The sequence below is a fragment of the Lissotriton vulgaris genome, chromosome 2_1 (genome assembly GCF_964263255.1).
Source record: "Lissotriton vulgaris chromosome 2_1, aLisVul1.2, whole genome shotgun sequence".
NCBI classification, from domain to species: domain Eukaryota; kingdom Metazoa; phylum Chordata; class Amphibia; order Caudata; family Salamandridae; genus Lissotriton; species Lissotriton vulgaris.
In genome coordinates, this window is record NC_141687.1 from 1,266,079,377 (window position 1) to 1,266,096,587 (window position 17,211).

Sequence of the window (17,211 nt, forward strand, 5' to 3'; positions counted from 1 at the left end):
TTGACCCCAGGTTACAGAATGTTCCTGCACATTTATGGGCGAAAGGCCCCACTGATGTAGGTTGTATGCACATTACTCCATATCGTGTTACACTCAAGCCAGGAGTAGTACTACCACACATTCGACAATACAAGTTACCACCAGATGCTGTAGTGGCTTTACTGAAAATCATTGACGAGCTCATTGCACAAGGAGTGGTTGTACAAACCGACTCCAATGTTTGTAATTCCCCTATCATTCCCATTCTTAAACGTACTGATCCAAATGCACCTCCAGTTTATCGATTAATTATCGATTTACGAGAATTGAATAAATGCATTGTACCACAATATCCCATGGTCCCAGACATTTCGTCTTTATTGACAGCTATTGATTCTGAAGCGACGTTCTTTACTGTAATCGACCTCAAGAACGCCTTCTTTAGTGTTCCTATTGACCCGGAAAGCCAATATCTTTTCGGATTCTGTTTAAATGGCCGAAGCTTCAAATTTGCACGCGCACCTCAAGGATTCACGGAAAGCCCCAGCATCTACAGCCAAGCATTAAAACGATAACTTGACAGTATTCACATGCCTGCTAACACTACCCTACTTCAGTACGTCGATGATCCATTGATCACCGCCCGTAGTGAACCAGAATGTGAACAAGCATCATTGACAGTTTTACTTTTCCTGGCCGACAAGGGACACAAGGTGTCTCCTTCGAAGCTACAATTCTGTGCTCAGCAAGTGGTGTACCTTGGGCACTTGCTGACCAAGTGGGGTAGGCAGCTGACACCTGAACGAATTCAGTTAATTGCACATCTTCCGCAACCCAAGACACAGAAAGAAGTACGAGCCTTTATTGGACTCACTTCCTATTGCAGACAATGGATTCCACAATATGCATTTCTAGCTAAACCACTCATACAGTTGACAACACAGGAGGCAGCGTCTTCGTCTGTTCTCCCATGGACTCAGGAACATACACAAGCTTTTGACGAATTAAAGAAAGACTTATGTCAAGCACCAGTTTTAGCAACACCTTGTTACAGCAAACCTTTTACGCTTTTTGTCCCAGAACGCGATGGCACAGCGTTGTCGGTTCTCACTCAGTTACAAGCAGACAAACACAGACCGTGTGCTTATTTTTCAAGTACATTGGATCCAGTAGCACAGGCCTTGCCTGCGTGCTTAAAGTCAGTTGCAGCTACAGCTCTAGCAATCAGACAAAGCGACTCCATTGTATTAGGACATAAATTGACAGTACAAGTTCCACATTCTGTAGAGGTTCTTTTAAACAGAACACAGACTCAACACTTGACTGTAGCACGATTGACAGGTTATGAATTGACGTTATTCCAGCCACACATAGAAATCAGACGCTGTAATACACTGAATCCTGCTACACTTTTACCATCGAGCACAACAGATCCCACTCCACATGACTGTGTGGAGGTAGTTGACACAGTTACGAAACCCAGACAAGACTTGACAGATGTCGCATTACCCGATCCAGACTTGACACTTTATGCGGATGGTTCATGTTTAAGAACAAGTACAGGAGAGTTAGTGGCCGCATATGCAGTGACCACTGAAACTGAAGTCATAGAAACACATCGCATTGATACCCTGTCAGCCCAAGCAGCAGAGCTCATTGCTCTGACCCAAGCCTGTATACGAGCCAAGAACCAGAAAGTAAATATATACACAGATTCACGTTATGCATACGGAGTTGTTCACGACTTCGGTGTCCTCTGGCAAGAAAGAGGTTTCTTGACCTCTCACGGAGCCAAGATCCAACATGGCCCCCTCATTCAAGCCCTACTAGAAGCAATACATTTGCCTACAGCTATAACCATCATGAAGTGCAAGGCACATACAAAAGTCACAGACAAGATTTCTCAGGGCAACGACTTTGCAGATCGAATAGCGAAACATACAGCACTGAATCATACTCAAACGACGGATATGACCAAGACAGACGTAACTTCACAGACACATTGTATGACAGTCAGGGACCCCACACTAGATGTCATCGACATACAGACACATGCCACTCCAGATGAAGTAAAGAAATGGGCTGAACAAGGAGGGGTCCAGACAGACCAAGGATGGATGACGAGGGGAAAGACTACATGGTTTCTCCCCGACTCTATGGTTCAAGTTATCATTAACACAGCACATAGTCCAGCACATTTAGGAGAAAAAGCCATGTTAGACAGTGTACAGAATCTTTGGTTCAACAAGCATTTACGAGCAGCAGCAAAACAGAAAGTGCGTACCTGCATGATTTGTTGTCAGTTCAATCCAGGAAAAGGGATTCCCGTAGAGCAAGGTGGATTCCATCCTCCCGACTATCCTTTTGAAGTCCTCCAGATGGATTATATCCAGATGGACAGATGCCGAGGATTTAAGTATGTCCTCGTAGTCGTATGTGCCCTATCCCGATGGACAGAAGCATATCCCGTCCCAGATTAAACTGCCCCGACCACTGCCAGGCAGTTGGTTCGTGAGTTTTTTCCTCGATACGGTTTGCCCCATGTCGTGTATTCAGATAACGGTCAGCCATTCTCATCCGAACTCATTAAGCAGGTCTCTCTTCTATTGGGGTACCAGTGGAAGTTTCACTGTGTCCGGCATCCAGAGGCAGCAGGTCTCGTGGAGCGACACAATCAGACCCTGAAAACTCGCCTTGCAAAAGTGTGTAAAAAGAAGGGAGTAGATTGGATAGTAGCATTGCCAGTTGCACTTTTCTATATGAGAATGGTAGCTCACTCTAGGACAGGGCTATCCCCGTATGAGGTGGTCTTCGGTAGACCTCCTAATATGTGGGGGACGCCTCTGCCGCGAAAGATTACTGATGTTGATAGTACTATGTTGACAGATTACCTTGCTTCCTTGATGTCTGCACTACAATCATGTCGTTCACAGGTCGCGGCAGCCTTCCCAGACAACACCGAGGTGAAGCCCCATGAATTGGTCCCAGGCGATGTAGTCGTCGTACGCAACTTTGACAGATCAAGCCCGTTGGAGCCCCGCTGGAAGGAGCCGAAGATTGTTTTGTTAACAAAAAGGACTGCAGTGAAAATTGAGGGGCGGAAGGGGTGGGTGCACTCCAGTCACGTCAAACGCTTTCATGGACTTCCGCAAAAATCTGAATCCCAGAACTCCCACGTACCAGTGACTGATACCAAACTCCCCCTTCCAGAGAAAACTCCCCAAGAGGAGTATCGCCAGAAACTGAGGTCTAGTAAGTCAGACAGTTTAATTGTTTAAGTCCCCCCCTGGGTGAAGCGGTTAGGCAGTTCTGACAATGTTAAAGTTAGACCCAAATAGAGAGAGAGATAGACAGGAGACCAAGAAACGAAAATATTGTAAAAGTCTCCGGAGCAGATGCGTCTGCACATTACTTATTATGTTTTTTCTGAGTCTTACGATTATTGCTTTAAGTTGGATGCTTTATATGTATTTTCCTCTTGCACATTTTTCTAATAACACTGCAGAACACACGTTTAGTGCTCTACCCCCACACAAATTGTCTTATCGACTTGCGCTGCGCAACAATACATTCATTCGTATGTTACACCATTCTCACCAGATCAACAATGCCACTAATTGTTGGATATGTGGTCGACTCCCTCCCTATCAGAACTACAAGGGAGCTCTGCCTCTCTTTCCTTACCCGTTTACACATAATGGTTCCTGTGGTGCCTGGTTTAGTTTAATATCTGCCATAGATACTGACTCTAAGGTTTCCCAAGGCAATTGGATATGGGGAAATCTGAACACAGTCATGAACAAAGCATGTTTCCCGAACGAAGAAGGTCTTCCACAAATGACAGGGACAGATCTAGAAAATGAAGTGTATGGATTAGGCAATTTTACACTTAACCTCATGATTCTAAATGTTCAGTCAGAAACCAGTCCAGACTTGCCATCTATATCAGTTCTACCAGCGAAAGGTGTATTATGTGTCAGAAAGAATGGTTCAGTACATCTAGGTCACAGTGACTGTACTACTGTGGTCGAATTCAGTGATCAAGGCAAGTCTACATTCAAAGCTTCCCGACATTCCTATTTTATATGTGGTCAGACAGCTTATGTCCGTTTACCTCCAGACTGGGATGGTACCTGTTTCATTGCATTCTTATTGCCACCAGTATTTCTAGCCCCATCTGACTATCACAGGAATTCCCGCCTTAATATTGTTAGACACAGAAGAGACCTCCCAATAGTTGATCAGACTGAAACTACATGGGAACAATATACAGATTTCAATAAAGGATTCTTTCCCTATCTAGGAACTGTCTCCAATAGTAAACTGATACGCAAATTAACCAGAATATTAGAAGCAGTAGTGAATGAGACTACTTCAGCTTTGGGCAACTTAACAGAGGAGCAGTCTGCTATGAGACTTGTTGTTCTTCAGAACCACCTTGTCCTTGACGTCATCCTGGCCGATAGGGGCGGGGCTTGTAGAGTCATCGGATCCAGTTGCTGCGTATTTATTCCAAATAATGCGCCATCAGTCTATAAGGCCATTACCCGACTTCACGAAATTGCCCATCTGATACATCAGAATCCAGGCTCCTGGACTTGGTCTGGTTGGCTCTGGAGTGTATTTTTTTTTTTTTTTTTTTTTTTTGAAGTTACAGTTTTTATTTGCAAATAACAGCCGCAAAGAAAGAGCAGTCTACTCGTTCTCCTCGCTGCGCAGTCTGGCGTTTGGATTTGTGAGTTTGATGGCGAGCTGGGCGGCCCTCTCTACAATGGTCTTGCGGTTTTTGGATGAAACATTGTGGGCGATCTCAGCACAGAAGGACTTGTTACTCATCATTAGCACCTCCAGCTCCTTCACGTTGTGTACCAGAAACTTTCGGAAGCCTGAGGGTAACATGTGCTTGGTCCTTTTATCACTACCATAACCAATGTTGGGCATCAGGATCTGGCCCTTAAACCTCCTGCGCACTCTGTTATCAATACCTCGTGGTTTGCGCCAGTTACGCTTAATCTTGACATAACGATCAGACTGGTGACGAATGAACTTTTTGGTTCTTTTCTTAAGAATCCTCGGTTTGACAAGAGGTCTTAGGGCAGCCATGATTGCGGCTCAAACTACTGTCATTCCTAGGAATCATATTGGCCATAGTATTCAGTTGTTGCCTATGTTTACAATGTGGGCCAGCGATTTGCGGCTTGTGCGCCACAGCATGTATTCCCCATTCAAGTGCACGTTCCCATTCCAGAGGAAAGAAAGAAGAACAAATGATGTTGTATGAACAGATTGATGGTCTCATGAACATCGACATATCATGAAGGGTCCGTAGGGGACAAGGAGGGAATGAGGTAATTGGAATTTTTATGGTCAAGTGTGTCCCCTAACGTAGACCCCAACAGCTCCATGTACGCACTTCAAGTACATGTAATTTCCCTCCGCAACTGAATCTGAAGACGCAAATACATTTGCGTCCAACGTTAACATGTCCTCTATCAGGTCCACCATGAATGGATCGATAATTCAGTTCCTAAGTATGCCGTGCCACCGTCTTTATGTGGTGCACTTTCACGTTTGTTCTGGCTCTGCCGAGCTAGGCCCTGATTTCTGTCTTCAAGCCACTTCTGCCTCTGCCTCTGAAAACTGCAGCATGGAGACGCATCCCTGACCTCTGCCTTACTTCCTGCCAAGCGAGCGGTGCCCGGCTCGGCCTAGTCTGCCTGCCAAAAACAGTATTTTATCTTCAAGTTATCAGTGTAGCCAGCTCAGCTCCTCGAAAACACATTCCTGTCTAGTGAAATACGAAAACATATCCCCGGCTGCAGAGCAAAGAGCAAGTCTCCCTGTCTCCGTGCAAGTAATTTACAGTTCCCGTTACCATGGTAGGCCCCTGGCTTCGAGCATCCGCATGTAGACACGCAGACACCTATGCACGCACTAACATTCAGTATAGAATAGCCTCTGCCCAAGAGACCTTTTACTCCAGATTAAACATCCTCCAAACACATGATATCAGATATGTTTAGGGACAGGTCGATCTGACATGCCAGACTTCTGTCTCTTCTACTAGTATTAAAAGTCAGACTCTTAGCTTCCTCCAGATGTACGTCAATCACACGTCATATTAGCTGCGCGCGCATCCAGGCCATAGGTTTCAGCTGACTCTGCAAGAATTCTCTAAGCATCCACCCACTTATGACACTTTTCTGTGACGTTCCTAGTGTACGCCTCTGTGCACACCCATGTTCACGCCTTTTTGCTACGCACATGTGTTGTTATCATATACATTTCACTTGTCACGCCTACTGTATTCAATGCTATTGTGTCATTTTACTATATATGTCATGTACTGTGAATAAATCGTTGACATCTTTTCCTGCCATCATTGCATACCCGAACCCTTGTATTGATGGACTAGATCATCATTCACTCGAGTCATTTAGTTATCCTTTATGATTAAAGCCCTTATGACTCAGACACCACGGACTCTGCCTCTCATTTGATTGAGCTATTCTTTTGTAACCTGTCTGAAATTATATGGAAAAATAGTATACGGTAAAATATTTACCACAACAGAAAGGTTCACAACTTCAACTCAGCTTTAGAACTAAAATTATCTTCAATATCTGTCCTTACAACAACCTTCAATATATTCTGCGGCCAGTAAAAATTAAAACTTCATAGCAAGAGCTCCACTACTACAGAAAACATTGAATTCAGCTTCGCTTTATTTAAGGTAGAGACTAATGGATTTTATGTCTTCCGATTTTGTAAAAGAATGTCACAAATAGTATTCAACTATAACTGCTCACTAGAGCTTTCAATCGACACTACGGACCACTCAGTTCACAACTTCAATTCAGCTTTCCTTCTACATTAAGGACACTATTGTATTGAGCTTTACTTTCCTTAAGACAGACACAATTATACTACGTCCTCAGATACTGTTAACTTTCACAAAATAGCATTCATCAATCTTTGTGTCAACAACTGCCCTCAATCTAAATTGCAGACAGCTCACTTCACAACTTCAAATCAGCTTTCCTTCTAGATTAAGAACTGCATTATATTCAGCCTTGCTTTCCTTAACGCAGAGACAATTATACTGTGTCCTCAGACTCTGTTAACTAAGATAAAATAGCATTCATCGATCTTTGTGTCAACAACTGCCTTCAATCTACACTGCGGACAGCTGGGTTCACAACTTCAATTCAGCTTTCCTTCTACATTAAGGAAAGCATTACATTCAACATTGTTTTCCTTAACAATTCTACTCTGTCCTAAGATTCTGTTAACTGTACAAAATACCATTCATCAATGTTTCTATCGATTAGTACCTTCGATCTACATTACAGACAGCAGTGTTCACAACTTCAACTCAGTTTTCCATGTAAATTTCGCTTCACTATGTGTGCTCAGAAGTGCCTTCAAACAATTCTGCGCTAAGTAGAGTTCACAACTAGATACCAGCATTACAGAAAACATTAAATACAATCTTGATTTACTTAAAACACAGACAATTGCACAATATCCTCGCATTTTCTTAAACTTTGAACACTATGAAATTCAGCCTTCATTTATTTAATGCAGACAAAATTCTACTATATGTGTTTCACATTTTGTTTAAATAAGTGACAAAAACCATTCGTCTATGTCTGTTAACAACTACCTTCAATCTATACTGCACAGGGAACATACAAGCTCACCGCCAAAGATACTACTTACTGAGCGCACCATAAATAATCACAAACAAGAGTGAACACTTTTATGTCACAATGAGACATACTTTCCAGTCTTAGATTCTAAATTATAATCTACAGAGGTAAGATGGCGTCGGTGTGAGCGGTCGCAAGCGTCGCTCCGTGAATCCTGAACCTGTGTCCAGTGTCCCAAGGCTGCACCCTCCCCCGTCCTGGAAAATGGACTAAGCTAACCCGTTCTGGAAAGAATGGACTAAGCTAACAACGGAATGAACAACGGGTGAGACGCATTTTGTACGGAAGGTGAAAAAAAAACTTTAAATACACAAAGAGTTTTACAGACGTTACAGACTTTTTCAGATACTTTTCAGTCGCTGTTTTGAGGCTGTTTTCACAGCGTGGTGGTTTTAAAAGGATATATACTAGGATATATACAAATGCCTGTACCAGTGCCAAGTACTAATGTCTGCATGTAAGGATCTTAAACCTTTCGAGTCGATAAAGTACATAGATCTATAAGCGGTAACTAATCTGTAGTTAGCTAGCAGTTACAGCCTACCTGCTCTTTGCGCTGATCGTTGCGCGATGGTCTGATACTCTTTGATCTTTGATCAGTGCTCTTGGTACCCCGTGTGTAGGTCTGGCCACGAGGCACGTGAGGAAAAGAGCGAGGAGAGTGGGCCCGGTTAATGGTTGCTGGAGTCAGTAACTTCCGGTAGCTCCCGGTATAGCGGTATTCACTCTTGCATCAAATAACAGTAGAATCCGCATCCGCATCTGCTATCTACTATCTACTATCCAGCACACATTACTGATTCTAATCTTTACATCTTTGTGCCCTCTGCCATCTGCGGACTCACAGCTCACATCTCTGACGCTCTGCTACTCACCTGCTCACCCGCTCAGCTGGCCATCCACCGTCCTCTGCTCCGCAGCCGCCGGCTCACGCTACTCTGTTGCCAGGGGGAACACTGAGGAGAGGCGGGGCAGCCCGCGGGGGCTCGTAGCTCAAAGCTCGAAGCTGGGAGCGCTTACAGAGAACCTGCTCAGCGCGGCTGTTAACATCTATGTCCTAGTAACCTGGAGTGGGCCCAAAAGAGGAAAAAAGGTGACTAAAGGTTACAGAATCAAGCTGCTGGTGGATGACTATCGGGATCTAGTGGAGAGAAAAGGATCCATACCTGGGAAAGTTAAAACTGCAAAAAAAAAGCTACAACAAAACACAGAGTGACAAGAAAAGGAATGGCAGGGCATACGGGGTAAGGAGGCATGCAAACCAGCGAACAGTACCTGCAACAGAGCCCACTAGAAACACAAGGTGTGCCAGAAATATTAAACACACAGAGCGCACAGAGCACGCAGAGAATACAGAGCTCACAGACCACGCAGAGAAGACCTGAGACAAGAGGGTCCAAAACTAGAGAAAACAAAGACATCAATAAAAATAAAGATAAGAACGAAGACAAAGATAAAAATGAAGACAAAGATAGAGGCAAAAATAAAGACAAAGACAAAAATAAAGATAAAGACAAGGAGATATACAAATAGAAAGACAAGGAAAAGGCAAAGGAGAAGGAGAAAGAGAAGGGGAAGGAGAAGGATATAGAAGCAGCGATAGTCTGGAATTGCTAGCTAAAAAAGCTAAGAGACTGCAAACAATTAAAAACCTGAAAGCAACTGCCAAAACTAGCGGGCAATCACTAGAGTCTCAACCTAGGATCTCCAATATCTTCAGCCCTCTCCCCAAGGAAGGGATGAGTGGCTCCGCTAAAGCTGAAAACCAAAGGGCTATGCTGGATAGCCCAGGAACCCAAACAACAGAAGCGGGTGGAATAACCAACCTTACTGACCCTACAGCTCCTACATCAGAATCGGAGGTGGGGACAAGACCGGCTCTGGACCCAGGAAACATGATTTAATCCCCCACTCAGGGGGGAAAAATGCAGCGGGTACAGCAGCGAGTACAGCAAATACAGCAGCAATCTTAGCTGAAACAGGGGAGCACATACACAAGCATTCTAACGAAACGCCAATATCTAATCCCTCTTCTCCTTCAACAAAAACTTTATCTCTTGGAAAAATATCACAATCTCAAACCCAAATAACTTCTGATGGATCAGACTCAGAAATATATCAAACACGCATCTCTACTTCAAGTGAGGCAAGTGAGACAAGTGAAGCACAAAGACCAGACCAGTCAAGCCCTGAATCAAGCTCTGAGTCATCAGACTCCCCAGACCTAGACGCAAGGAATATGAATGAACCAGTGCAATATAACACCCTAAGAAAAAAGCTGGAAAAAGGAGAAAAAGACAAAATAAATTAATATATGAAGATACTACAGATCAGGGGAGCCATACAGAAAAGATCAGTCATACTAAAAAAAGCTTAACTCCGAAACTCACAACGGAACCAGATCATAATCAGTGCCTCCTGGAAGAGACTAAAAGGATCAGTCATAAGCAACATGACAACATCAGCTGCACTGGAAAACATGCAGAACCCTCCCTGAGTGAAGTACTAAGCTCTATCAAGAACTTTCACAAAGATGTTAAAATAGACAACCAGAGGAACCACATCGCCATCCAAAAACTTCAAGGAGCGATAAAAAAAGTGGGTAACACCTGCTTGGAAATCTCAGACCGAATGGCTTCAGTAGAATTACATACCGAGAACCTGGATCTTCAAACTCAGGAAAAAGAACAGGAGGGAATTATAAAAGATCTAATGCAGGAGGTGGAAGATCAGGAAAATAGAGCCAGACGAAATAACCTGCGATTTCTCGGAATTCCCGAAGGCGCAGAAGGAAACGACCCAAGGGGCTTCATGATCACCCTCCTTAAAGAAGCATTCCCAGAACTGCAAGCATGGAAAATGGACTGAGAGGTACAGCGTGTTCACGGTTTCCCCTTAACCCTCCCAAAGCGATCTCATACTCCACCACAATATTCAAGGTCAATGTTGGTATATTTGGGAACTTTCTCTTACGCGAAGCTATCTTCGATCTTGCTCGGCCCACGCATTAGAGGGAACACAAAGGCTTCATGTTCTTTGCTCGACCAGACTATGCACATGCCACGGTGGAACGAAGGTGGAGGCTGAGACAACTATTTACCCCCTTCGAGCAAATTAGCGCAACAGTCTTTTTACAGAACCCAGCTCGACTAAAAATAATCTTTAATGGAGTAACACAAAGCTTTACTTGCGAAATTCAGGCACAGGCGTATTTAAAAGAAATCTCAGGAAAACGCAAAACCGAAAAACACTAAGAGCAATAAAAACACAGAACACAGAACTACTATTGTAAAAAGTACCAGCGATAAGATCAGAAGTACAAGACAAGAAAAGGATGGGGCTAAGTCCTAAAGAGATAGGGGGAAGAAAAGACTGGGGGGGGGTTAATCAAAATATGACTTAATATATGATATATGGCTATGTGCAAATGTATTGGGAAACCTATATCAAGAAACATTTCACCCTCCTCCTTGGATTACTTGGCGTACACAGGGGTCGGGACGCAGGGCGGGCTGAGGCGTACTACCCATACTAATGCCCACACCTGGGTTCCCCCGGATCCAGGGAGCCTCAATGGGTGGGGGGCGGAGGGAGGAGCACACAGGCACAACACAAGACGAGTAATAATATACAGATCATGGTGAAAATGAAAGGAAATGACACAACAATAGTATGGATTTTCAGATAGGAACTGAGGACATAGGATAGTATATGGTTTAAATAAATCTACGCAAGGAGTGGCTAAGTCAAAGATTTTGACGGTCAATATATGTGGCCTTAATGACCTGAAAAAAAAGACAGAGGGTGGCAGTCGGTCTCAGGGCAATGGGTCCTAACATCATATGTATCCAAGAGACACATGTGGAAGGGTCACAGCAACACCTTTTAAAAAACATGGGATACAGGCTGATCGTATTCACAACACAAACGACCAAGACAAGGGGGGTAGCCATTTTGGCAATGGGAGGAGGGCTTCAATTCACCAGGTCAGCAGCCGACAAGCTAGGGCGATGGGCAATCACAGAGTGTCAATATGGTCAAGCAAAGAAAGCCACGATATGCTCTATATATGGGACAATAACCGACGATCCAGACTTATTGGGATTTATATTAAATGAATTGGTACACTGGCAACCCCCTTTATCGTGTGTGGCGATTTCAATCTGAACTTACCCGCTGACTGACAACCGGGGTCTGACTTCACATATAGAATACTCCAAGAATTATGCGCCACACAAGGGATAGGGGACTGTTGGCAAGAAAAACATCCCAAGGATCCAGGTTATACATTTTTTCCCACCCACACGCTAAATTGGCTAGGCTAGATTATATGTTTGTTTCTCACACTATTTTATCAAAATGCATAATAGATTGACTACCTCGGGTCCTATCGGATCACAATCCACTGATGCTAACCATTGATATTGAAGGGCCGCAACATAGCCAGAATAGTTGGACATTTGAGAGAGCTTTATGAAAAATATTGTCAATGTATGAATAAATGGATACCGGAGTTTCTTGAGGATAACATGGGTAGCGCACCTATCGAAATAATCTGGGATACTCTAAAGGCAGGAATAAGGGGGGAGACCCTGAGATTTTCACTTAATCTTAACCGATAGGCAAAACTAAAAATGAAAACATTACAGGGAAAGCTGGTAAAGGCAGAGGAAGATCTCATGAGGGCAGTACAAGAGGGGCGGAACATCGAAGAGGTGTTGGGAATAGTGGCCATCGCAAGAAACAAAGTGGCAGATATAATTACAAGAAAGGCAGTCGATAAAGCAACAGTGAATAGAGAAAGAATATACAAACTTATTGCCATATGTATGAACACATTTTTCCATAGACTCAGAATGGGTAAAACCCTTTGATACATCTGGCCCCCTGTGAACAAGTGGGGCATCACCTGGCGGTACGAGTTAGACAACAAAATATGGCAAACACAATAAAAGAAATGAACTATCCCAAAACAGGACTCATACAAGACCCCGTAGAAATAAGCGCAGTGTTTCAGGAATACTACCAAGACCTATACAAGGAAACTAATAAAAATCAAACTAAGATCGAAGAGTACATAGAACAGTCTACAGTACCTCGACTTTCAGAGGAAGATCAAGAAAGCTTAGCAATAACTCCACAATGAGGGGAAATGTTGTTATCAATTAATAGCTTAGCCACCGGAAAAGCAGCCGGGTTGGATGGAATACCAGCGGAATTTTATGCTAAATTCCATAAACCTCTGAAGGGAATCATAACAGCACTAATAACACACATTTTCTTGGGTGGACAACCACCAGGTTAATGGGCCAGGGCAAAAATTATTGTGTTTCCCAAAAAAAACAAAGACCCTGCAGAGCTGGGATCTTACCACCCGATCACTGTAATAAATTGTAATTCCAAAATCTATGCAAAGCTATTGGCTACCAGATTGGTGCAACTTATACACAAAATTATCTCACCAAGCCAACATGGCTTCATTCCGGGAAGATCCACCACTGACCATATTCAAAGGGTCATCATACTCTTTGACATGACGGAGGTGGAAGGAGACCCTATGGCCTTGATACTATTAGACACTGAGAAGGCTTTCAATAGGGTCTCCTGGCAGTACCTATGGACAGCTATGTCAGAGAGTGGGATTGGTGAACAATTTATTAAGGCCACCCGCATGCTATATACAAACCCCAAAGCGGTTGTTTTGATAAATGGGGAGATGTCTGGCAAAATCAAAGTAACCAGAGGGACAAGACAGGGGTGTCCGTGCTCCCTCTTATTATTTGCAATTTTTATTAACCCTTTTATTCTTAGATTAGAATCCAATTCGTCAATCCCACCAATTATAACCATAAATGGCGATACCAAGACCCTCGCCTATGCGGATGACATAGCGATAGTCACAGGAGATCCCAGGGAAGCAGTGAAAGCTATGGACGAAGAAGCCAGACAATTTGGGGAGATATCAGGATACAAGCTAAACCAGGGCAAACCCCAGTTAGTTGTCAATAGTAAGGCCACATACCAGGAAAACAGGATAGTTGAAAATGAAACGCACCTAGGAGTTAACATTAAATCCGACCTAGACAATCTAGTCAAATTAACTTGGAACCACTTATGAAGCAAACGGAAAAAAAACCTCCATAGAATAGACAATTTGCATCTGACTCTAGTGGGCCGATGCAATGCCATAAAATGTTATACTTTCCCAAATTTCTATACTTTTTTAGGACCATATGTTTAGATTTTGGCTCACAAATATTTAAAGACATGGATGATTTATTTTCTCGATTTATATGGAGCTACAAAAGGCCACGTAGAGCACTTAGATATATTACACTTCCAAAAAATAGAGGTGGCCTTGCACTACCCAACTTCAAAGTTTACTGGTGGGCCACAATACTAAAGTATAGTAATGTATAGCTCAGCCCAAATAGGAACACCGAGCTAGAGAGGGTGATCCCAACACCTCAGGAACTTATCTTAGGCAACAAAGCTAGTAAACATCTGTGGCGACTAACATATAATTGTTATTTTAAAAAGGTGCGTTTTAAGACTCTTAAGGGGGTGAATATTGGCATGGCATAACGTATGAAAGCTCCTGGGTATCAGGAGATTCTCCTACTACACAACTCTATCAGGGAATAACAACCTCCCAGAGACTTTTAATGACACATGCATGAAAAGGTGGCAAAGGGCAGAGATTACCCGGTGTGGTAACTTCTACTCTAACACAGGGTTTAAGTCATTCGGGGAACTAAAAAAGGAATTTGGGCTAGACCAAAGAGACTTCTTAAGTTTCTACAAATCAGAGACTTCTTAATGAAAAAAGGGGGAGGCCCATCTAAATTTTTTTTTAAATCAGACAATTGAAATAATCAGCCAAAGTAGGACTATTAAGATTGGAGTAATTTATGATAACCTGACGTCTGCACTATCGGATGATATGGAAAGAGCCACGACAAAATGGCAAGATAAATTAGATGTGGTAGAGGGGACAAGTGAGAGATCCTTCGAAGCAGCCTAATCATGGGTAATGTCGGCTAACTTACAAGCCCAATATTACAAAACCTATTTCCAGCTATATTATACACCAAATAAGATTGCTAAATGGAGCACGGGTAGAGGCACAGAATGCCACCGCTGTCTGCAGTATGAGGCAGACATCGTACACATATTTGCTACATGTGATAGTTGGCACAGTTCGTAGGGAAATATCCTCCTTCCTGTCTGAAATCTTCAAATCAAGAATTGAAATTACAACGGGTGAATTAGTATTAGGGCTGGATGGAGATATCTGCCCTAAAGGAATGCAAGGGCTTATATTTATCGCCATGGCAGTCTTTAGAATATGTTTGGCAGCAGCCAGGCTGGATCCCAATCCTCCCGCCTTCCAACAATGGCAGGCAAGATTCCTGGCCACATATAACCTAGAAATGGCTATCTATCGTAGGAAGGAAGGGTAGGAGGAAACAAAAGATGGGGCTGGAAATCTGGGACCCCCTCACACGTTGGATACAGACTCTTGCTTCATAACTCTATGTCAAATCTGAGTAACTTATATAGGAAATGTATAGTATTTGTGTCAAAGCGTTCTAACAAAATGTCATTTCACTAACCATTTATAAATATTTATGATTTCATGCCTGGGGGTGAGGGGGCCAATGGGGGAGACTATTCTATCAGGATTGTATGTAAAACAGGGGTAAAAAATATCTCAATAAAGACCCGATTAAAATAAAAATAAAAAAAGAGACATACTGTCCTTTTTAAATGGAATTGATGCAGAATTCAATCAACAAAAGACATTACTTCAATTACTGTACCTCCCCCCTGACCACACATCATCACAGGATACGTTCAAGCTCAGCGCCAAAAGTATTACTAACTCAGTGCACCACAAATCATCACCATGTGACCGTATTGAATGATATGACTTATTTAGAAAAAAATACATCATACTTTCTGAAGATATACTTCAACTTCTGTGAATGGACAACCAATATGTATTAGAAAACTTGATTGTAAAGGTTTTGCTACCAATGCGTCCTGCTTGGACCACAGATCATCACACACTCCACAGAACTTTGTTGTTTTAGATGCACACTTGCTGCCTTTCTTGACTGCGGTTATCAATTATTCTTCTTGTAATACAAATTCAAAGTAAATGCCCTTTATTGAGCCTTCTTGATAACTACTTCCCGTGAATAGCAGTGGGTAATTTCCACACTTGCATCCTTTCTTCCAATGCAGAGTCTGTGTAATGAGCTGGGAATCCAATGCCCTACTTCCCAGATAAGACAGTGGTTACTTTGCACGTCTGCACTCTTTCTTACTTTTTACCTTATTCATCTTCCATTCAATAAACACATCATACACACACTTACTTACTGCCTTTCTTGGCTGAAGTTATCAATTACTCTTCAATTTCATATTCTGATTCAAAGTCAAAACCCTTTATTAAGCCTTTTTCATGTACATACTACCCCGGCAGAAGACAGTTGAAAATGTTGCACTTGCTGCCTTTCTTCGCAGGGGTAATCAATTGTTCTTTAATTTTATATTCTGATTCAAAGTCAAGGCCCTTTACCAAGCCTTTTTGTTGTACCTACTACCTCGCCTAAAGACGGTAGGTCATTTCCACACTTGCAGCCTTTCTTACTTTTTACATTATTCATCTTCCAACTAATCAACACATCATCTAAGCATACACACACCTACTTGCTGCCTTTCTTGGCCGTGGTTATTAACTATTGTTCTATATCATATCTGTATTCAAAGTGCAAGCCCTTTATCGAGCCTTTTTGTTGTAACAACTACCCCGGCCAACAGCACGTAGACATTTACAGACTTGCTGCCTTTCTTAGCTGGGGTTACCGATTCTTCTGTAATTTCATACTCTGATTCAAAGTCAAGGCCCTTTATCAAGCCTTTTTGTTGTAGCTACACCCCTGGCCGAAAGCAGTACAAAATTTGCACAATGGCTGCCTTTCTTGGCTGCGGTTATCAATTTTTCTTGTAATACAAATTCAAAGTGCAGACTCTTTATTGAGCCTTCTTGGTAACTACTACCGATGAATGACAATGCATAATTTGCACACTTACGTCCTTTATTGCACTCTTTCTACCGCACAGTGTATCTAATTTAAACAGTTGCTTCCCTCCTTAGATGTACTGACAGTTTCTCAGGGTCCCACTACGGAATCCGACTCACAGTCTATAATGGCCTGAAAAATAAAACACCCACTTCTTTTACAAGGCAGTGCATAGTTTCAACGTCAGCTGCCTTTTTTAATTTTCACCTTTTTCATCTTCCACTCAATCAACACATCATCCACAAATATATACACCTACTTGCTGCCTTTTTTGACTGGAGTTATTAATTATTCCTGAATTTCATATTTTGATTCAAAGTCAATGCCCTTTATAGAGCCTTTTTAATATAGCTACTACCTCAGCCAAACACAATACAACTGTGATAGTTTCTCAAATCAAAACACTATCCACTTTATAATGTTCTCTG

The 17,211-nt window shown here is 42.6% G+C and overlaps 2 protein-coding genes across 3 annotated transcripts in view; one reads left to right on the forward strand and one right to left on the reverse strand.

Moving 5' to 3' along the window:
• Positions 1-17,211, forward strand: part of LOC147732477 (receptor-interacting serine/threonine-protein kinase 3-like) — a 1,935,498-nt gene that overhangs the window by 429,725 nt on the left and 1,488,562 nt on the right. The gene's annotated exons all lie outside the window — the stretch shown is intronic.
• LOC147732479 (large ribosomal subunit protein eL32) lies at positions 4,606-5,091 on the reverse strand. Its single transcript, XM_086956987.1, has one exon. It carries the CDS (start codon positions 5,080-5,082, stop codon positions 4,675-4,677), a length of 408 nt encoding a protein of 135 aa, XP_086813113.1. The 5' UTR covers positions 5,083-5,091; the 3' UTR covers positions 4,606-4,674.

What these genes read in the sequence shown, in the direction of transcription:
- LOC147732479 (XM_086956987.1), bottom strand. Translation starts at nt 5,082, where the DNA reads ATGGCTGCCCTAAGACCTCTTGTCAAACCGAGGATTCTTAAGAAAAGA.